Source organism: Carya illinoinensis, chromosome 5 (assembly GCF_018687715.1).
Source record: "Carya illinoinensis cultivar Pawnee chromosome 5, C.illinoinensisPawnee_v1, whole genome shotgun sequence".
Taxonomy (NCBI): domain Eukaryota; kingdom Viridiplantae; phylum Streptophyta; class Magnoliopsida; order Fagales; family Juglandaceae; genus Carya; species Carya illinoinensis.
In genome coordinates this window covers 23596374-23618872 of record NC_056756.1, presented here as the reverse complement: position 1 = coordinate 23618872, position 22499 = coordinate 23596374, and the positions used below count along the sequence as shown (strand labels likewise).

The following is a 22499-nucleotide window of genomic DNA, read 5'->3' as shown; positions in this document are numbered from 1 at the left end:
GTCATTGGTGCACATTCAAGGAATTCAATTCCTTTTGCCTATCACCAACTTGTGGGACAAATATTCTAACTGGAGTGTCACTATTTTGTTGGTTTTACATTCAATTTTCGTAAATTTTATTTCTCCATTTTTCTACAATATTTAAAAGAGTTGGTGTAACTTGGGTAATGCCATTGAGGGTAGTGGACTTACTCGCTTGTTGGAAAGGGATTCAAGGTTGTCTCTAAGTGGCGGTGGCGTAGAAGATAATTCCATTGTATATTATGTGGTGCCCTTGGTTGGAAAGAAATGTACGGTGCTTTGAAAATAGGGATTGTACAACGGCGAAGCTTCTTAACTTTTTTTTACATACTTTATTGCTTTGGTTTATAGCTATTGTGCTTAATGGAAACAATGTTCATGATTTCCTGGTTTTAATTTCTAGATCCTAGAATATATTTATGTGTTTTTTTATATATTTCTTGTGTATACGGATTTTGCCTATTTCTATCAATAAAATTTACCTCTTATTGTTTTAAAAAAACCCTATAAAATTGAGAAAATGGAGTCGGACAGGACCAAAATAGGAAAGACCAAAAGTTTCAATTCAATTAATTAATCGGTCCGATATTAATTTTTAAAATTTTAAAATCGGTATATTCTAAAAAATTATACAAAGGATGACTTATTACCTGTTTACCACTTATTTACTACTTTAGTATATTTGAGATTTTTATTTTTTATTTTTATCATTTTATTTTAATTATTTTTTAACATTTTTAATCATTAAAAAAATTAAAAGATATATATAACTTTACTAATAATTATTTTTTTAATAATTAAATAAATAAAAAATTAGAAAAATAAAAAGAATAATAAAAAATTAATTGAAGGATAGTAAGCATTTTATTCTTATAAAAAATACAATCGGACCGGTCGCACCCTCGTTCACAAGTTCTCGACCGCTTTTCCTCGACATTTCCTCGACAGTAGCGACGACATTCTGTGGCGTAATTCCTATGGAGGAAATCCTAAGCCTGGAAGGAGAAACCGATTCAATACCGCCAAATTCTGCACAATATCAAGAAACCATTGTTAACGGAAACCCACCCATGCCGGGGGCGGCCCAAAACCCTACCTCTACTGGTTCAGATGGGCCTGACTCCGATTGCGAGTCGGGATCCGATTCTGATTCCGAAGACGAAGTCGAACAGAACCTTCAGCTTCAAACTTTGGAGGCGGAGCTTTCCTCCAACCCTTGCAACTACGAAGCTCATGTACAGGTATGAATAATCTGTTTTGTTGCTTAGAAAACCCACCAAAAGAAAGCGAATATGTATATTATTTAATTTTGGTTCTTCTCAGTATATAAGGCTTCTGCGGAAAATGGGTGCCATTGAGAAGCTGAGACTGGCAAGGGAAGCCATGAGCGAGCTCTTTCCATTGACACCTACTATGTGGCAGGAATGGGCTAAAGATGAAGCATCTATTGGCACTGGGTATCATTCTATACGTTTTATTTTGGGAATTACTTTTGCTTTTAGTCCATCTTCAAGTGTACCATGGGTTTCTCTTGGAAGAAGAAGTGAGGAAAAGAACATATATGCAGTTTCAAATGCTGGCTTTTGAAGTATTCCGCGTGTCTTTGGGCGAACAAGTATTAACAATGTCATTGAGCGTTAGTTTAATCATGAAATTAAATTAGTTTGGTTTCCTTCTTATTTACAATTTCACACGATTTTACATTTTAGTATAACTCTTGGTTGAATTTGTTGCAATTCTTTATACAGGCCGGAGGCTGTTCATGCAATTGAGAAGATTTACCAGCGAGGGGTGCTTGATTATCTGGTTTGTTTTGGATTTTAATAACACATTTTTTTCTACTCTTATTTTGTTCTGCGTCATTACCTGTACATACTATTTACAGGTCTTGCGACACAAGAAGCCCAGTTTCTAATTGGCTTCCTTTTACTATTTCCCTGTTTTCATTTTTTTCTTTGATATTATAAAAAGCCTTATCACTAATTATTAATAAATTCTACATTTACTCCAAAAAAGAAAAACTTACCCAAAATTTTGTTATGCATCATCATAGGTTAAAAGCATAGTGGCCTCACGATAATGCACTTGTTTTGTTATATCCTATTATGTTCATATCCCCATAGGTGCAAACTGCTCTCAGTGAGAGAAAAGTTGACTGCAACATCATATGCCATAAGTTTCTTAGTTAAATTAAGCTGGCATTACATAGGAACATGTAGCACATTTGTAATGTTGCTCTGATGGCTCGAAATTGTTTCTGGGATGTTAGTTGTCTTTTGAAAACTCTGATACTTTTATTTTTGAGATATATAAAAACTTGTTCACTTCCCATGATTAAAAAAGAATCAGAGATGGGGGAAAAGAAAACTCAATTATCTGAAACGACAAGAGCATGATATTGGATATCAATTTATGTTTTTAGTCTGATGCATTTACCTTGCTTTTGTCTGTATGGTCATGAACCATTGTACAACTAAAATTTTCCATGCCTAGTATTAGGGCTTTGACACTTCTGCATTTTAATTGAATAAATTTGAAAACAATCCCTAGGTGTTGACTCAATTGGCCAGGGCTTTGGTCTTGGAAGTATGCTGCCTCCACTAAGGTTTGAAACTTTGGGTACAAACAATTTCTAAGGACAATGTTCCATTGGTGAAAAATCGATGATTAACCTGATCCATTTGATGAGGACGCATTTACACGGGTCCGGGGTTTAACCGTGTAAAAGACATAATTCGTTTACATGGTCTTCGAGATCCCTTGTTTTAAAAAAAAAAAAAAAATTGAATAAGTTGAAAATGGTCATTTTTTTGTGGAAAACGATCCTTTTTTGTGGAAAAAATTACTTTAAGATTTTATATGTGAAAATTTAGAACAATGATTCAGTTGTGGCAGTTTCCCTAGATTTTGATTGTGGAAACCCAGAAGACTTATTAACCCATTGTTTTGCATCCATGTGGATGGATTTCTTGAAGATTGAGACAATTGCCTATAATGTTTTCTTATGCAGTCTGTCTCTCTATGGTGTGAGTACTTGAGTTTTGTTCTCAAATCTGAGGAAATGGTGCGTGACTGCTCGTCTGCTGATATTTCAAAGGCAAGAAATCTGTTTGAGAGTGCCCTCACAGCAGCTGGTTTGCATGTTGCTGAAGGCATGAAAATATGGGAGGCATATAGGGACTTTGAGCAAACTATTTTTCAAACTATTGATCCATCTGACATTCAGGTCAGAACTTGTTAAGTAACCTGTTTTATGTTGTTGGTTTATATTCTTATTGAGCAGAACAATCTAATGAGCGTTTTAAATATGTTGTTCAATATCTGAGTGGCAATGCCCCAGACCTACATTTTAAATATGTTGTTCAATATCTGGGTGGCAATGTTCTAGCCCTTCATCTTTGGTTCTTGTACACTTTGTGGAGTTTTTATGTTACGTGTTATCCTTGTGTTTAGAAGTGGGAGAACCGAAAATATTTTACAACCTGGTGGCATTTCCTTGTGACATAGCCTTTACATGTCTGTAGATATATTATCTTTGGACGCAAAAAGTTAAAAATTAAAAAACAGAACCTTATATATGTACATTTTTACTTATAAAAAAAATGTTTTCTGAGAGATGGTTGGCTAGTTGGAAAAGGATGTATCCATCTAGCCAAGGAAATAGTGAAAGGTTACTTGCACAAAAAAGGGGGAAATGGTGGAAGGTTGTAGTCATGATCCTAACTAGTGTTGCCATAGAAGAAACCTATTTTTGAAGGCACATAATGGTTTGGGCAATCTTGGAACATGAATCCTGTGTTATCTCTAATATGTGTTATGTCACTTTCTTGGTTTACATAAGTTACTGTGCTTTGATGCTCCAACTCTATTTACTTGTAGTTGCAATATTTTTGGGGAGTTTTACAATGAAAGTCTAAATCGTGGGTTAATCTAAATGCTCAAATGACAATAGTGTCTTCTATTGATTAGATAAATCTACTTATCAGTGGCATTGACTGGGAAATCTACTGTATTGCAAAAAATAACATTTTTTTTTCACTGAAATCTATACATAACAGGTTTTCTTATTTGTAGGCAAAAGAAAAGCAGATTCAGCGCATAAGAACTATATTCCACCGTCAGTTATCTGTTCCTCTTGTTAACATGAGGTCAACACTTCAGGCTTATAGTGCTTGGGAGATGGAACAAAGAAATGATCTTGCTGTTGAATCTAGTGACTTGGATGGGGTGCCTTCTCACATTGCCTCTGCTTACCAGAGAGCTTTAGAAGGGTATAATGCTCGTGTTCATCTTGAAGAACAGATTTTGAGGCAGGATATGTCTGAGTCAGAAAAACTTCAACAATACATGGTATATGGCATTCAAAATCAGCATTTTACTTGCATGTGATGAAGTAATATGTAGTTTTGAAATTATATGTTACTTTTTTACCTATCAAAAAAGGTAAATATATAGTTTTGGTATCTTATTTTAACTTGCTGTCATTTTTAGCCTTCTTTTGTTTGTGCTACAGAGGTATCATTTTTTTAGATGGGTCCTAAACAGATGATTTTGCAGATCTACTTGAAATTTGAACAGTCTTCTGGAGACCCAGCCAGGGTACAAGTTCTGTATGAACGCGCTATTGCTGACTTCCCTTTATCAAGTGACCTCTGGCTTGATTATACTCGCTATTTGGACAAAACCTTTAAGGTTTTCCCACTTAAATTTCTTACTCTCAGGTTTTCCCCAAGATACTTGCAATCCAAACCCTTATGTATTTCTTTTTCTTCAGGGAGGCAAGATTGTTAGAGAGGTTTATTGCAGGGCCACAAAGAATTGTCCCTGGGTTGGGGAACTTTGGGTTCGATATTTGCTCTGCTTGGAACGCGGCAATGCTTCTGAGAAAGAATTAGCCTCTGTATGTATCAGTTGGAAACTTTTATAGCTGTGGTTGTTCTTTGATTGGAATTTTTTTTTTAACTTTTTGACCTATTATGATTAGCAAGTGTTGTACTTATGTATTTATGTGGTTGATAAGGAAAACCATCACTGGTGATTAAGAGACAAATGCAACTCTTTATGTTTAAAGTTGCATTGGTCTTTCCAAGCCTCAATTACAGATTTTCCTTATTTTCCATTTTTTAAAAGCTACAAACCAAAGAAATACATATAATCATGATACATCAACTTCCTTGTAGTTAATGGATTTAATCTGTAGGGCATCCTAGCCAAAAAAAAAAACAAAAGTAGGGCCAGAGTAAATTCTAATTTCTATAGTTTTTTGTTTTTGTTTTTGTTTTCCTTTATGGACCTTTGGGAGGAAAGTGACATGCCTTTTAGATGTACCTAAGATTTGAAATGCATTAGTTCTTAAATGCAATTCAATCATACATTTGAAATCCTTGAAATTTTTATGAACTGTCAAGTTTTGCCTCAAAACTTTAAATAGAAGAAGACTCAGTTAGTTAAAAGAAAACTGATTTTGGCCCGTGAGATTACTTAGGTGTAATTCTTTTGAGGTTCTTCTCTTTTCCCTGGGATTGATAGTATAGTATAAATACTCTAGTTGTAACACCTCCTTCCCATAGTGCTAGGGACTCCATGTCATACCATTACATGCTGCTAGCTATTAAGAGATCCATAACCACAAAATTAAATGAACTCAAAGTAAACAAATATCCTTAATATCACCATGCCAACATGAGCCAAAACCTAACAACTGTGTTGAACACTTTTTATAAGCTCAATTAGGTCATGGTCTTCATTTCTGGTTCTGGCTTGGCAACTCATCCTCATCATCATTACTTGGGACATTTAAAACATAAAGACAAGTAAGTGAATTGAATACTCAATAAATCGTGCATTATACAGTATAATATTTTGAATATGGTTTTTCCTTGTGAAAACATTATGAAAAGTGTTATAGCCACAAAGGGATCCTACAAAAGTAAATCCACAAATTGACGTGGCTTGATGTGGTACATTAGATTGTAAAACTACTTTTATTGTAAAGTAAATGTAACGTACTACATCAAGCCATGTTAGTTTGTGGGTTTACTTTTGTGATATATCTTTGTGGCTAAAGTATTTCTCCTTAAGTATTGCATACATCATAAAGCATCTATTTTTAAACTTTTTACAGTTGTAGTGGTCCACACACTCCTTGTGTGGAAGGTTGTGCATTAATCCCACAGCCTTGAACGCAAACATCTTGATGGACCACACATTCTCACAGTCCTTTAGTGTTGCTTGCACATCTACCCATGGAATCGGTACCAAGCATCATCATATGGCCAAATTAAACACTAAGGTTGATGATGCGGTTCCATGGCCACCTGTGCTGGTGATGGGATAGACGTTGATGGCGAAGGCAATGTACCAACGATACAGTTGGCGTTGGAGAACATCTTAGTTGGCCCTGGAGAACATTTTGGACTGGATCCGACACAGAATATTTCGGGGGAGATGGCTCGTTTAACTCCGGCGACAGTAGAATATTTGCAGGTGAAACAGAAAATGCCGGTGACGACGGAGGAGCAGATTTTACCGTCATGTGAGGAGAGTTTTGCAGTAAGAGATCATCTGTCCTCGTTCTTCCTGCAATTTGTGTACAGAGGCTACCAACTCCATCAATGGAAACGAAAGTCAATCAGAATGAGACCTTTCTTGCCATGGTGGAGCATCTTGATTTAATTGTGGAAGATGGAGATGAGCCGAACTTGGAGGTAGTGGATGACAGCATCGTGGGGCTTCCTCAAAGAAATTTAGGGGAGAGTATTGACACCTCGTTGGTGCTGGAGTCTCAAGAGATAAATAATATGACCTATGTGGTTGAATGGGAAGGTTGCAACTCGTTGGAAAGGGATATAGAGACTGGGGACAGCACTCCACTCCCACTGAATTGTGTGTTACCTGGTGAGTTTGAGACATCAAATTGGGTGTTCAATAAGGTAAAAGATATTTAACATGTGGTGGGATTGAAGTGTGTAAGGTATGAGGAACAATTTTTAGCACTCCTTACGGCTGTTGAGGCGGGACATTTGCATGATAAAAAAATGGGATCCAAGAAACAGAGGGAACTCAAGAGACTTAACTGGTCATTAAATGAAGGTAGCTCAAGTCAGGATAGATCTAAAGGGAAGGGCACTGCTGTTTCTTTATGAATCCTAAAATTGTGTCTTGGAATGTGCGTGGGCTAAATGAGATTAATAACTGCCAGCGCATAAAAAATTTGCTTCGGGAATGGAGGGCGGACATTCTTTGTTTTCAAGAAACAAAGTTGAAGTTGGTGACCAGAAAAATTATGAGAAGTGTGTGGAGCTGTTCGTATGTAGATTGGGTGTATTTGGCTTCAAATGGGGCCTCTGGCTGTATTCTTGTGATGTGGGATAAAAGAGTGATGGAAAAAATGGAGGAGTGTATAGGGGACTACACAGTGGCTTGCTCGTTTAAGATGGTGGAAGATAATTTTATGTGGGCCTTTGCAGGTATTTACGGACCAAATGTTGATAATATCAGAAAATAATTATGGGATGAAATTGCTGGACTACACACTTGGTGGGACCTTCCATGGTGCATTGGTGGTGATTTTAATATCACAAGATTCCCTAGTGAAAGATCTGGAGATAACCGCCTTCGCTCAGTTATGACAGATTTCTCAGACTGCATCTTTGACTTGAACCTATTAGATCTCCCAAATCTCCCACTCATAGGAGGTCCATTTACCTGGTCTAATTGCCAAACGTGGTCTCACTTAGACCGATTCCTTATTTCGCCGGAGTGGGAAAGTAGATTTCCAGAGGTGTGACAGAAGAGATTTTCACAAGTGGGCTCAAATCACTTCCCTATTTTACTAGACAGAGGAGGCATTCAAGGCGGTCGGCGTTATTTCGAATTTGAAAATATGTGGCTTAAAAGTGAGCGTTTTGTGGAAAGGGTAAGACATTGGTGGACATCATATCAGTTTTTTGGTAGTCCCTCTCATATACTTGCAGATACATTAAAAGTTCTAAAGAATGATTTAAAGCTTTGGAATTCTTAAACTTTTGGTGACTTAGGGGAACAAAAGAAAACCATGCTGGAGGAACTACAGAGTGTAGAGAGGCTCATGGAAGATAGAGTTCTTACCCCATAGAAAATTTCATGCAAGGGAGAGTTGAGCTCAGAAATAGAGAGAGTATTATCTTTGGAAGAAATTTCTTGGCATTAGAAGTCGAGCATTGTGGCTAAAAGAAGGGGACCAAAGCACAAAATCTTTCCATGGAGTGGCCAACTCTCATAGGAGAAACAACACAATTGAGATGCTGTAGATTAATGATAGCGAATGTACGGAGGCTCCTATGATCCAAGAACATGTGGTAAGTTTCTATGAACAACTTTTTACAGAAAACGAGAGATGGAGGCCAAATTTGGATGGACTCAGCTTTGATTCTATTGAGCCACGAACTACCTCATGGTTGGAAAGAGCTTTTGAGGATACTGAGGTACTTGAAGTAGTCAGAAGAATGGTAAAAGATAAAACACCAGGATCAGATGGTTTCTCAATAGGGTTCTTTCAAACATGTTGGGAGGTTGTGAAAGAGGATATTATGAATGTGTTTCAGGAATTATTTGTGGGCAGAAAATTCCAGAAAAGTCTGAATGCTACTTTCATTGCTTTAATCCCGAATAAAACTGGGGCATTGGAGGTGAAAGACTTTAGGCCTATTAGCCTCATAAATGAGGTTTACAAAATCGTCTCAAAGGTGCTTGCAAACAAGTTAGGGGCGACCTTGGATAAGATAATCTCAAAACCACAAAATGCTTTTGTAAGGGGTTGCCAAATTCTAGATTCTGTCTTAATAGCCAATGAATGCCTGGATAGCAGATTAAAGTTTGGATATGCAGGGATTATTTGTAAGCTAGACATGGAAAAAGCATACGATCATGTAAATTGGGAATTCCTCCTTTATTCATTGAAGAGATGTGGTTTTGGGGAGAAATGGTGTATGTGGATCAGATGGTGTATCTCAACGGCCAAATTTTCAGTTCTGATCAACGGCAACCCAGAAGGTTTCTTTAATAGTTCTCGGGGTTTAAGACAGGGAGATCCGTTGTCACCACTTCTCTTTGTTATCATCATGGAAGCACTAAGCAGGATGTTAATGGCCCTAGTTAACAATGGTTTTATGGTAGGATTTTCAGTGGGTGAATTAAATAGGGGCTTTATTTCGATTTCACACTTGCTTTTCGCAGATGATACTTTAATATTCTGTGAGGCAGAGCAGGACCAACTTAGTACTCTGAAGGCACTCCTTCTGTGCTTCGAGGCAGTATCATGGCTGAGAGTGAACTTTGATAAGTCTTAGTTATTATCAATTGGTAGTATAAGTAATACTCCAGTTGGCGGGCTGCTTGGGTGCAAAGTTTCTTCTTTCCCAATGACTTATCTGGGCTTACCGTTGGGGGTTGTTTCAAGGGCCTTAACGATCTGGGATACAGTTATTGAGAAAATAGAATGAAGATTGGCAAGATGGAAAAGATTATATTTGTCAAAAGGAGGGAGGGTGACCCTTATCAAAAGCACTCTTTCTAACTTACCTACTTATTTTTTATCACTATTTGCTATCCCAACATGTGTGGCGGCATGGCTTGAAAAACTATACTGGGATTTTCTATGGAGTGGGATGGGGGAAGAATTTAAGTTCCATCTAGTTGGTTGGGACAATGTGTGTGGACCAATTCCTTCAGGTGGACTAGGGATAAAGAACTTGAGATTGTTTAATCAAGCACTCTTGGGAAAATGGCTATAGAGATACAATGTGGAACTGGACGCTCTCTGGAAACTAGTAGTTGATTGTAACTATGGTCGGTCTTGGGGAGGTTGGTATACTAGAGAGGGGAATGGGCCAATCGGTGTGGGGATCTGGAGGCGTATAAAACGAGGATGGAGGGTGTTTGCTAACCATACTAGTTTGGTGGTGGGGGAAGGTACACGCATAAAATTCAGGAAGGATATTTGGTGTGGGGAGGTGGCACTAAAGGACTCTTTTCCTTTAGCTTTCGAGTGGCAAGCAATCAAGAAGTTGCGGTGGCAGATCTCATGATCCTTTCAGGAGATCAAGTTCAATGGAATGTGACCTTTACTAGAGCAGCCCAAGATTGGGAAATAGACAATTTTGAGGCCTTCTTCCATCTACTATATTCCAAGAAACCGAATGGATTGCACGTTGACGAATTTTGGTGGATGCCAGCAGGTAAGGGTATATTTTCAGTTCGCTCTTTTTATAAGGCCCTTACAGCTTTACCGAATTCTCAATTCCCATGGAGAAGACTGTGGAGGAACAAGGCGCCTCCTAAAGCACTATTTTTCACATGGATGGTAGCCCTAGGTAAAATTCTGACCTCCGATAATTTGAGAAAGCGATGGATAATTATTTCAGATTAGTGTTGTATGTGTAAGAAAGCCGGTGAGACAGTGGATCATCTCTTACTACACTGAGACAGCCAGAGTTCCATGGTGTGAAATTTTCAGTCGTGTAGGCCTAAACTGGGTGATGCCAGCTTCAGTGGTTGAGCTTTTGGCGAGTTGGGTGATGCCGGGCGGTACTTCACAAATCAAAGCTATCTGGAAGATGGTCTCTATCTACATTATGTGGTGCTTATGGCGAGAGCGTAACGAGAGGACCTTCGAAGAGAAGGAGCACACACTAGAGGAGCTTCGCATGTTATTTTTCAGCACTTTATTTCAATGGGCTATTGCCATAGATTTCAATGGTCTAAATGTACATGATTTCCTTTTGTCCTATTTAGCAACCTAGATAGGTGTTATCTCTTGTATACCTCCTTGTGTGCTTGGGCTATGCCTATTCTTATTAATACTATCATTTACTTATTAAAAAAAAAAAATACTATTTCACTCATAATATATTTTCTCATAATTTTCGTAACATGGGAATAATAATACCTTTCACATCAAAAGCATTCACAACATAAACATGTTCATCACTTTCAAGTGGCACATGCATATCATTAAATCCTTTGGATAGTAGGTTTTCATGACATCGTATAGAAGGTGCATAAAAATGGGTTTACATTATAGGTAAATATCTTTTGATGACTGTGAAAGGTCAATATAGCATATAAGTTGAAGAACTTTTTCCAATAATTGTTATTTTTTTTTATAAGTAATATTTTTTGTTTTATTATATATATCAATAGGAGTACCCAAGTACACTGGATGTATACAAGAAAACACCTAGCCCATACTAAAAAGCCCCTAATGACCCAGAAAACCCATGAAAACTACCCAAAATACACCAAGCCCGAATTTGAATGGAGCACACCTCCCCAACCCCAGCCCCTTCTTTTCCTATTAAACTAATCATCTACCCAAAAATCCTACTACAAGAATGCCCGAAAATCCTCTTCACAATGTCCTCCCTTCCCTCGACTTGAGTTACCTCCCTTAGCATCATAGTTGATTGCCCATGAAAGACGCTTTAACTTCTTGCTTTTCTTGAAATGTGATTTGGTTTCAAGCGTGTGGCTCGCCTCGATCGCAATGAGTGTTGCTTTAAATTGGTCTTCATATTCTCCATGTGAAAGCCCTAGGATTTGCTGACACTCGTTAATTTTATTCAAAACCTAATCCAATGGAGAACCCACTATATCGTTTACCGGAGGAAGAGAAACCGGGGGAACGACATTATCCTCAACAAAGTACCCAACTGCACTCCCGACTCTAAACCTTCCTCCACAAAAGGCACCAACGATAAACCGATAATTTCATTCCTGCCAAATGGTTGTTCAACAGCTATATGATTGCTGTCCATTGTTTTTGCCATTATAGGTTCCTCCCCTCCATCAACATTGTGTGTATGTACTCCATCACCTACTGCTCCCTCAGGAGACATAGAATAGGAGGGGAAACATAACCTTCTGTTATCCCGTTTGCATCTTCTAAAAGAGGCTCGACTGTTTCTTCCAAAGTACACAAGACCCTAGAGGGACCCCCATCTTCAACTAAAAATGAACCTTGTATAGAAGTACCAACTCCTACAACTGGTGTCTGTGGCCCTATTGCTCCCTTAGGAGGCATGGCGACACTAGCACTAACAAAGATGCCAACATCCAACGACTCTATCTATGATGGCGTTGAAACCTTTGCCGGCACACTTGTGGCCTTCAAACCCGAAGTATATTAACACCCCCCCCCCCCCCGGGGGCGCTCCCTCCCTCCCTCCCTCCCTCCCTCCCTCATCCATTCTCGACCCAACACCAAAACCCTTGACTAGGTCCAGTTGCTTATCCACTTTAATCGTTAGATCTCTCACATACTCCATAACTCCATTCAATTGAGCTTTAACATCCTACAAGACCCCCTCCACTCCAGTATCACCTAACGGCCTTTGTCTCCTACAAGTGCCTTCCCCTTTCTTTCTACCGCTGAGCTGAACTCAACCGGACTACTCGCTAGTGACCTCAACACCTCAACATATGAAGCACCTTTGAATGAGGCTTTTCGATCATTTTTCCATCAACAAACTCTCCCCTGTTTGCATGCTTTAGAATAGTGGTTTTGGACTCTGTAACACTTTGAATGGACTGCTGAGAGCCTCTCCAACCAAAGCCATTTGCGCCCTCCGGAATAACCAACAAACCTTTCCTCCTTCCATTCTGGAATTCTGAGAGTTGCAGAAAGCTATCCTTTGCATTAACATGATGTTGAATTATAAAAACTCCATTACCCATCTTTAACTCTCTGAAGAAACCTTCATGACAGTTAAGTTCTAAACAATCCTCAATCCCCTTAGCCAACCATGAAGCTGTCATCCCACCTAGACACATGAACTTAGCTATCATTTTGCTACGTTCAGAAATACGAATACTATTACCTCCCTCTTTCGTAAAAATGGAAGTTTTTTATTCCACTTTCAACCATCTCTTGCCTTCCAATAGAGATGAATCCGCATCGCGCGTCATCATCAATAGATCTCAAATCCCAAATCAGAGATACCCTACTGCTGGGCTTCATCCTCTTAAAGAAAAGATTAGTTCTGTGCCCACTACAAATCTAGGGTAGAGCCACTGGAAGGACTCCCAGACGCCGGAGAAGAACTACCACAGATCCACTCAAATGTATCCCGACTCCAATACAGCACGATCAACTAATAGCCCCGATTAAACGATGACCCAAATCAGAAACAACAATGCAGCACAATCAAACAAAGACCCCAAAAAAAACTCTTATATGGAAATTTCTGTGCAAAAAGTAGACAGAAAGTGTTTCCATTGTTGCTGGAGAAGTTATCGGTGCCAAATTACTCCCAGAAGGTTTGCCAGTCACTGTCGACCTTTTCTGTGTCGACGGCCGTTGGATCCGATATTGGTACGATCACTATTCCACTACCCGATAACTGCCCTTGTGAAAACCTCGGTCGCCAGAAGGAGAACAGCGTTGGACGGCCCTCAACGAGGTTGCGGGGACCCATTGACCTTGTCTGTGCCGGAGGTGAGATGCCACTCGCTGGACCAAGGGTGGTGATATGTAGGGTTACGGTGCTCTCTCTCTCTCTCTCTCCAGCTCAAGACTTTCTTTCTAAATAGGTCGTAAGAGGGAAGGGCTCCAATAATTGTTAAAGGCATAACATCATTACTTACCTTATTTCCTTAGCTTGCAAATATTAAGACTTCTTTCGCAACTCAAGGAAAAAGTTCATATCCATTACCAATATTCCTTTTAACTCATGCTAATGTTTTGAGTCTTTTTATCATGATTTTGTAAATAGATACAGATCTGATTTCCCATTGCTTGACTTTCATTTTAAAGAAGATAATCTTTTTGTTCATAACTACTCACATAATACCTTGTAGATTGACTTGCTACTTATGTAGTAAACGCTTGACTTGTTTTTGTGCATCTTAATGTGCTAAACATAACTTCACTTTCTTATCTCTTCTATGATTGATAATTCTTTTAAAAAAATCAACAAATATCACTGACTTGAGTCATTAGAACTGCTGCCTTTTTCTTCACATTTAGCCTTATGAATAATGGAGGGTGCATGGGCAGAAATTTCCAGCAACCATGCACTTTTGTTTTTGGTGACTCTTATGGCACTCTAATACGTGGTTTGTATGTAACTTTTCTAGTATCTAATGTCACTATAGGCCCCCATGTTTAGGTCTGCAATTAGTCTCGACCAGTAAGGTTTTTATGTCTAATGTTACTGAGTGATTGTGTGTGCGTGTGTGTGTGCATGTGGGCTGTGTAACTGGCCTAGTGTTGATGGAGCTTTTTACTAGTTGTAACTCAAGGGTATGCCTCAAGACTTGGGCAATTTTGAGTCATTGTAAGCATAACTCATTGGGGTTAAAAATTTGGTCTTTACTCTTAAAACTGCCCCTAAAGAGAGTCCAAACAATGAATTTCCCACCAGAAAGGATTTTTTTCCCTTCACATTTATGCAGACTTAGCTTTCCTCATCATGCAATGTTATTGTATGTCTATTGCTTTCCCGTTGCCTTTTGGTTATTTTGATAAGCTGAATATTTCCAATAAGTATATAAAGATATTTCTTCCTATTCTTTCTTCTTTTCCTATGCCTATTTCTCCACTAGTCATTAACTTCAGTATTGTTATTGTCTTTCTTCTTATTAAAAAGAGAGATTGTGAGCTGTCAATAGATGAGCTTAGAATTTTCTTTCTTAACACTTTACTCTATGGTCGATTGTAATGGACTTCAATGGACTGAATATTGATGAATTCCTTGCATCCCTAGTCAATCAGGCCTAGGTGTTACTCTTGTATATGTCCCATGTACTTGGACTATGCTTAGGTCTCATCAATAAAATTATTATTTACCGGTGAAAAAACAAAGAGAGGCCTTAACAAAAATTTTAAGCTTAACATTAGATTTGAAGAATCATGGTACCCTCCAGTCCATTATGCCTTGATGTAGAGTTTCCACATCTTGTTCTCAAGTTATTCAGGTGAACTTATCAGGGAATAAACAATCTCAGGCAATTTTCTCATTAATTTCAGGTATTTGGGAAGTCGCTGCAATGCACCTTTTCTACCATTGACGAGGTGTGGGTAACATGTAATTATGTATTATAGGTTAACTACATGCACATTTACATATTACATGCTTGCATACATCTGTGTGTGCTGACTACTCTATTTACTGGACCTTTTATTCAGTACCTGGATCTGTTCCTCACTCGAGTAGATGGCCTAAGACGAAGACTCTTATTTACTACTGAAGTAGAGGATGTATTAAATTATTCATTAATAAGGGAAACCTTTCAGGTATTATTATATATTTTGCTCATCAATTTTTTTCACACCTGATTTGGTAAAATTTGAATATCGGGAGTTCTAGTTGCCTGGATGACTGTGTTGGTATCTGTTGGTCTGCTGAGTGAGGGTGGGCATGATGCAGTAGGATGGTGTCAGAGTTCGAATCTTTGTTATTTGATGGTCACTACCGAGAAAAAAGACTTAAAATATGTTGTGAAGTGCTTTTATCAATGTTGTAATCGATTTGTACTCAATCACGGAAGTAATCATCTGATTATTTATACCAGACAATAATATCACGAGAAAATGCTATTTATGATTGTTTTATAAGTACTATAAATTTGATCATTAGAAAATGCAAAGGGCATAGACTGAGTATGCAAGACTTGTATAAGAAGAACTCCTAAATGGAAATAGAAAAAGACAAAAGAAAACCATGACTGGTTAGCTCGTTAAAATCTATAGTGGTTGCCCAAAGGAACAAAGTCCTTTCATCACGGTCTGACGTGGCATCAAATATTGGAAGGGTAATGGTTAAAAGGTTCCAATCATTTTTTTAGGTGTACTTATTTTGTATTGTGTGCTTGGGCAACGCCCGGTTTACTTGTTTTCATAAAACTAAATTTACTTAAAATAAAAAAAGGTTCCAATCATTTGATGTCATTTTTCTAAAAGGCTTACAAATATCATTTTTAATTAAAGTTGTTGCTGAATTTGACTTGACCTATTAATTGTTGTTATTTTCTTTACTCGAACAGGAAGAATATGTTTTCATTTTTTTTTTTTTTTTTGTGATAGGTAGGAAGAATATGTTTTCATTAGACACAACCCCGGGTAATTAAGCATAAAGTTACTAATTACTGAAATCAACCGGCTATATCCTATATATTCATTTATATGAATTTGAAGAAGTTTATCCTCCCCCCCCTCACTTTTCCAGTTAAGAGTGCCATATGACTTTTGGTGCAAACCTTTTTTTCAGTTTTGAACATCTCACATTTATTCGCGACCACCTTGAGGGGAGAGAAACTGAACTGAAGGATCATTATCTACTCAAGACTCTTGAAAGTGTTAGATTTAGATTTTTGACTGAGTTGGTCACCATATTTACTTTGCTGTATTTATATTAGTAGATCATCTTGGTTTGGCTGTGGTCCTCGTTGTAGTTTGTATGATTAAACGACAAATGTATTACTGTTTTGGCCTTCAATAAACTTTAAGAGAGTGTGTGAGTGTGCATGTGTAGATATATAGATAACCAGATATTTTGAAGTGTGAGATTTTCAATTATTGTTATTGATTTTTTCATCAAAATTTCCTTAAGTTCTTTTGGTTTATTACTTCCAGAATGCATCGGATTACTTGTTACAGCACTTGAAGAACACGGATGGTTTGGTGCATTTGCATGGTTATTGGGCCCGTTTAGAGCTAAGTCTGGGTACAGATTTAGTTGCAGCTCGTGGAGTGTGGGAGAGTTTGCTCAGGATCTGGTCTAACTATATCTTTCTCTGCCATATAGTTTCTGTCAGCCTTTTTTTCCTGTTTTTCTTAACATTTGTATCAACCTGCTGCATGTTTTCACAGCGGTTCAATGTTGGAAGCCTGGCAGGGTTATATAGCAATGGAAATTGAATTGGGCCATATTAATGAGGCTAGGTCCCTCTATAAGAGATGCTACAGTAAAAGATTCCCTGGGACTGGTTCAGAGGTATCATTTTTTTATGGAAACCTTTTGCATAACTTTTTTTCTTAGTTTGTTTGCCAGCTCCTCTATTTAAATATGGATTTTGATCTTCATGAATGAGTAGCAGATTTTTACATAAATTCACAAATCTATTAGTGAGCAGCATTACCATAAAAAAATTGTGAGCAGTATTTAAAGAATAATGCTTTGTTGTTGGCCAACTCTCATAGGGGAGCTTTTTTTGCACTCTGCTACTCATCAACATTTTTGTTTGGCTCTCTCTCTCTCTCTCTCTCTCTCTCTCTCTCTATGTAATATGTTTTGGATTAGATGATATCTCCCCTTCCTAAAAAACAGAATCGTTCAGGACATCTGCCGTTCGTGGTTACGCTTTGAAAGGCAATTCGGTACACTGGAAGATTTTGACCATGCTGTACAAAAGGTAAATTCCTCTCTGCTGCTGTTTATTGGTACCATGTTTTACATGGTGTTGGCCATCGTTTTCAGGATAGAAAGTAGTGTTATTAATGTATATATAAGTTATAAATGCATTAAAGAAAAGCATATTACGCTGGAATTTTCATGAGGGCACATTGCTTTATTTTGATAGAATAAAGAATCTCTTAATTCTTTATGATTAACAGATTGACAGATTCCACCTTCACTTGATCGAGTTGAATATTGTGGTATGCCTTCTGAATGGGATTTTCCACTTCAGTTGGTTGAAATAGCAATTATCCTTTCTTGGGTTGAAACTGGAGCATCTTAGAACCTTTATCTTGGGTATATTGAAGGTAATTGGATGTGTAAAAGAACTGAAAAATATATTTTGATTCTTTCTTCATCGAAGAGAACTGTTTGAAGAGTTTCTCTTTCCCTTGGTTACTTACTCTGCTTTTAAACTAGTGTGTTTTGCAAAATGGATCCTGTTTTGTGTTTGAGTTCTCTGGATCTGGGCTATATCTGAAGTAGTGAACCCACATGTCAATCCTTTGTTGTTATCAAATTATAGGTCTCTCTGTGGAGTTCTCTTCTTGCTATAGAATTATCTCTCATTTGCTGTCTTAGGTTACCCCTCGCCTGGAAGAGCTACAGTTATTTAGGTTACAGCAGGAATCCAAATCAATAGTTGAAAGGGAAAATCCTCTTAAGAAGGATGCTCGTGAAAAGAGAAAGCCAGGTTCAGACATAATTAAAGAACAGTCTCCTGCAAAGAGGCAAAAAAATGCAGCTCAAAATTTAAAGAAATTGTATGGGAAGGATAAAGCTGAAGACTCAAACTTAGTCATGCCAAATAAAGTGAAAGAAATCAATGCCAAGGTTGAGAAAGAAAATAGCAGAATTGAACAACAGATGAAAGATGCTATGACTGGAAAAGCTAAAGTATACAAGGATCAGTGCACTGCATTCATATCAAACATTAACCTTAAGGCAAGTACAAACTCTTCCCCCTCCTTTTCTTCTTGATCTTGGACCGGTGCACTGCTATTGATGGTTCAACTTTTGCAGGCAAACTGTGAAGATCTGCGAAACTTCTTCAGTGATGTTGGTGGAGTACATGATATCCGTATACTGCATGACAAGTTCACTGGAAAATCAAGGGTATGTCTCTCATTGTTTTACCTTTTTGTGTCTTTCAATCTTCTTGTGTGGCATTTTGTGCTTTGAATCTTCAAATGCACCTTTCAATCTAGTGCTTTTGGTGTACAGAAGTATCACGAGCGAGTTTACTTTAATCATGGTTTGGCATAAAAAATTAGTATTAACCCATTATCTCTTTGCATTGATTGTGGCTAAGTTTATTCCATCAAGCAAGCATGAGGTTCTTTGTGTATGTTAATATTTTTTCATGATGCTGAAGTGATCATTAATGGTAAGTTGAAGGTAGGGTGGATGCTTTAGAATATAAAGGTTTTGGGATAAAAATTTGCTCTTTTTATATTAAGTAATCGAATACTTCATTAAGAAAATGCCAAGGGTATAGCCCAAGAACATAGGATATATTCTTTTTAGTTTTTATGAGGCAACCTGGGGACCATGCAAACACAATATGTCTTGTACCCGATTAAACCCTGGACCCATTTAATGTGTCCACATCACAAGGATTGAGTAAATCATTGGCGTTTGATCCACTGTTTCATTGAATGGGATTATTAAAACTATCTTTTCATTTGAATTTGTGGTGATAGAATCAAACTAATGGGCTGGCTTGTGTTGGCCGGATGTTTTTCTTTTTGGTGGGGGAGGGGGGAGTCCCCCTAAGGATGCACAACGTGATTATTCCCATGTAACCAGGAGCGTAGTTTTGGGTGCCTACCTCCTCTTAATAACCCCTCCAAGGGCTTTGCCCCTGGTGCAGAATACAAGACAATATGCTGTTTAAAATTGGCTTAAGATCTCTTTAATGGTGCTGCACATTTAGCATTCTTTTTCTAAAAAAAAATTAAAAAAAAAAAAAAAAGAAAGAAAGAAAAAAGAACTTGTATCTGCAACATTGCATGGTGATCTTTAAATTTTAATGTGGTGTTTAAATTTACGTAAATTGATTTGTAAAGGGACTGGCCTACGTGGATTTCTCCGATGAAGCACACCTTGCTGCAGCTGTAGCAAAGAATAAACAGATGTTACTTGGAAAGAGGCTTAGCATTGCCCGGTCAAATCCAAGGAAAAGCAGAAAAGATTTATCTGGCCATGATAGTCAAATGGAGCATGGTAGGCTAATGGATTTTATTTTTCTTGACTTTGTGCATGCACGTTAGGGAAAACATGCTTGTGTGTGGACTTGTGTGGTGTGCTTGCAATACCTTGTATGAATTTCTATGGTTGTCCAAGTGGTTGCTCGGCAACACTGAAAAAATGTCAGGTGTCTTGCAGTGTTCACATACCTTTGTGCCAGTTTCAATAGTTACCCAGTTTTTTATACTTCATAACAAAGGTTGTGTACTGCCTGCATTAGTTGCTTTAATATAGAAATTTCCAACTGGATATCCAATATCAGACGGACCATGGGGCAAGATGTTTATGTTAAGATGGTAAAAGTAGTAGCATATCAAATTATTTTTAATTGAAAAATTATGAAAGATGCAGAAATTTTTGCGGGGTGATTGTAGTATATCTGGGGACGGTTATTAAAGTTCTTTAGCTCCATATAATGAACATATTTTAACATTTGGACTAGACATATGATGTTGACATATCGTGTTTAAGTTATATGTTTTGTGAGCTTCATTTTGTTGTTTGAAGTTTGATGTTGAACTTGGCCTGCAATTCTTATAAGAATTATGTACGTACCCTCCCCAAAAAATTAGGTAAATATTTTTGCATCACTCTACTTGTCAAACAAAACTTGCATCTCTACGGTACAGTTCGGACTTTTATATATTTCTTAGAAATGTTGTGATAACCTGATTGTTGGGTCTCCCTTTGATTAAAGGTTCCTTTCCTCATTGGTGTCCTGTATTTAGTTTGGCCTTATGTATTCACTTCTATCCTATTATTCGCTATGCTCCTTTTTTATTGGTTCTTTTTTTTGTTTTTTTTTGTTTTTGGTCTCCCCTGACTTCTGTAAGCTAAAAAAATGGCAGTCGATGCTGCTAATCAAATCGATGCGATTGGGGGATCTGCCTTGAATGCATCTGTTGGAACCTCCAAGGAAGCTAGTCGGGCACCACAATATGCTAATCGTAGACGTGGAAATGTCGATATCGAGATTACGGGGAAGAACACATTTGCAGTACCAAGAAATGTTAAACCACTTGGTTGGTCTGCTAACAAACCAGAAACTGAGGGAGATGAAAAGCCCAAGTCCAACGACGAGTTCAGGAAAATGTTCATTAAAAAGTAGGGTTTGTTTCTGGCGTCACAAATTTAACTTACTGAATGACAATTCTCTTTACGCGATGATTGTATTTGCAGCTTCACAAGCGTTTGTTCTATGGACAATTTGGCTTTTTACCACTTTCTGCAGTTGCTCAATGGAATTAGCAAGGACATGAAATTGTTTTCCATGTCTTGGACTTGGAGAGGATATAATAGCAAAATTGTGAAAGAAACCTCCAACTAGAGAGTAGCAATATCTATATTTATATACTATATAATTTTCAAAACATAAACTTTGTTCTCGGGAAGCCACATCATCAACTATCTCACCAATTTTTTATTAAATTAAATTTAGGCTCAATTTGTATTGAGAAACACTTTCAACTTATCTCATCTCATCTTATTTTATTATGTAACATTTTTGATGATCAAGAACAACCCAAAACACTAAGAATCAAGAGCAATACAAATTAAATCGCAACATAAGATTGATCAAACACCAAATTCCATGATGAATCTGATTAGGGAATTTTTCCCAACCTCCAAGACTTTAAGATCTCTTCTATAGGCAAGCAAGATGCGCACCAAATTGCACACCACTTTTGACATGGCAGTCATTTAATTAAATAAAAAAGGAACAAAAGGGAAATGAAATACATAGAAGAAAAGAAGCAGAACCATTTTCATCCTCTCTCCCATACGTGGTGTCTACTCCACTGCGAGCACCTCGCGGCCACCTCCACGGATCTCCTTCGCCATTTTCATCTTTACACACCAACTCCTTTCTCACTTTCTCTATTTTCTTCTCTCATTTTCATATCTTCCTGAAGCATTACACGTTACCCCCTATTTAGCTCCATTTTTTACCATAAGAATACATAGTAGCTTACAGCGAGAGAATCACATCCAACATTCAACTTTCATATGTAAAAATTGTCTTCCCGGAAAGGTATTCGGTGCTACATTTTTAGTTTTATTGTTTATCTAAGAAAGAATGAAACTTTTCAACATTTAGAACTCTTGAAGATAAATGAGGTTACGAGATGATGCTTTTCTTTACCCTATTGACAGATAAAGTGTTATTCATTTTCGTTTACAACCAAACATAGTTTACATACCTGCGGATCCAGGAAACAAGTCAAAGGTGGGGTTGAGGCTACGTTTATAGGTTTCCTGAAAGCAGGGGAGGTTTTCCTCATCTTGGAAGCTAGGGAAATAGGGCAATGAAAGGCATTGAAGTGTCAAAGGTGCTTCATCTGGATCATTGAGCCGACAAAATTCAATTGGTGGCAGACCTTCAGGTAAGCTTGTTGGATTTGTGATCCTTTTAGTATTATCAATTTGCAACACTTCTTTCAGCTGCCTTAGTTAGAGCGTACAGTCTTTCTAATAGGTTGACAACCAGTAAAATGTAAAAGACATCTAAAATTGGTTTTGAATTCACTAGTTAATAAAGAGTTCTAAAACTTGGTAAGAGAAATCCAGTGTGCAGAGCTTTGACAGAGTACTGTTTTAAGCTCTTCGGCTTTCCCAAACATATTTCCACATCCTTCCAATGAGTAATATTAGAGTATAAATTTGCTAGATCATGCCAAATTCAAACTCATTAAGTTTACCATCCTCAACCTATCAAATACAAAAACAGAGAGAGATGAATTAAGAACAACAAAAATAATACTAAATCTGGATAGCAACTAATTTCAAAAGGGG

General features: G+C 37.6%; 1 protein-coding gene across 1 annotated transcript; it reads left to right on the top strand.

Annotated features, from left to right (window-relative positions):
* Positions 1-914: 914 nt before the first annotated feature.
* Positions 915-20977, top strand: LOC122309829 (squamous cell carcinoma antigen recognized by T-cells 3). Its single transcript, XM_043123516.1, has 16 exons — positions 915-1262; positions 1345-1478; positions 1770-1827; positions 3032-3247; positions 4096-4371; positions 4579-4713; positions 4796-4921; positions 15029-15073; positions 15188-15295; positions 16634-16776; positions 16871-16994; positions 17338-17412; positions 18039-18401; positions 18480-18572; positions 19526-19682; positions 20555-20977. Exons 1-16 carry the CDS (start codon positions 999-1001, stop codon positions 20812-20814), a joined length of 2577 nt encoding a protein of 858 aa, XP_042979450.1. The 5' UTR covers positions 915-998; the 3' UTR covers positions 20815-20977.
* Positions 20978-22499: the final 1522 nt, after the last annotated feature.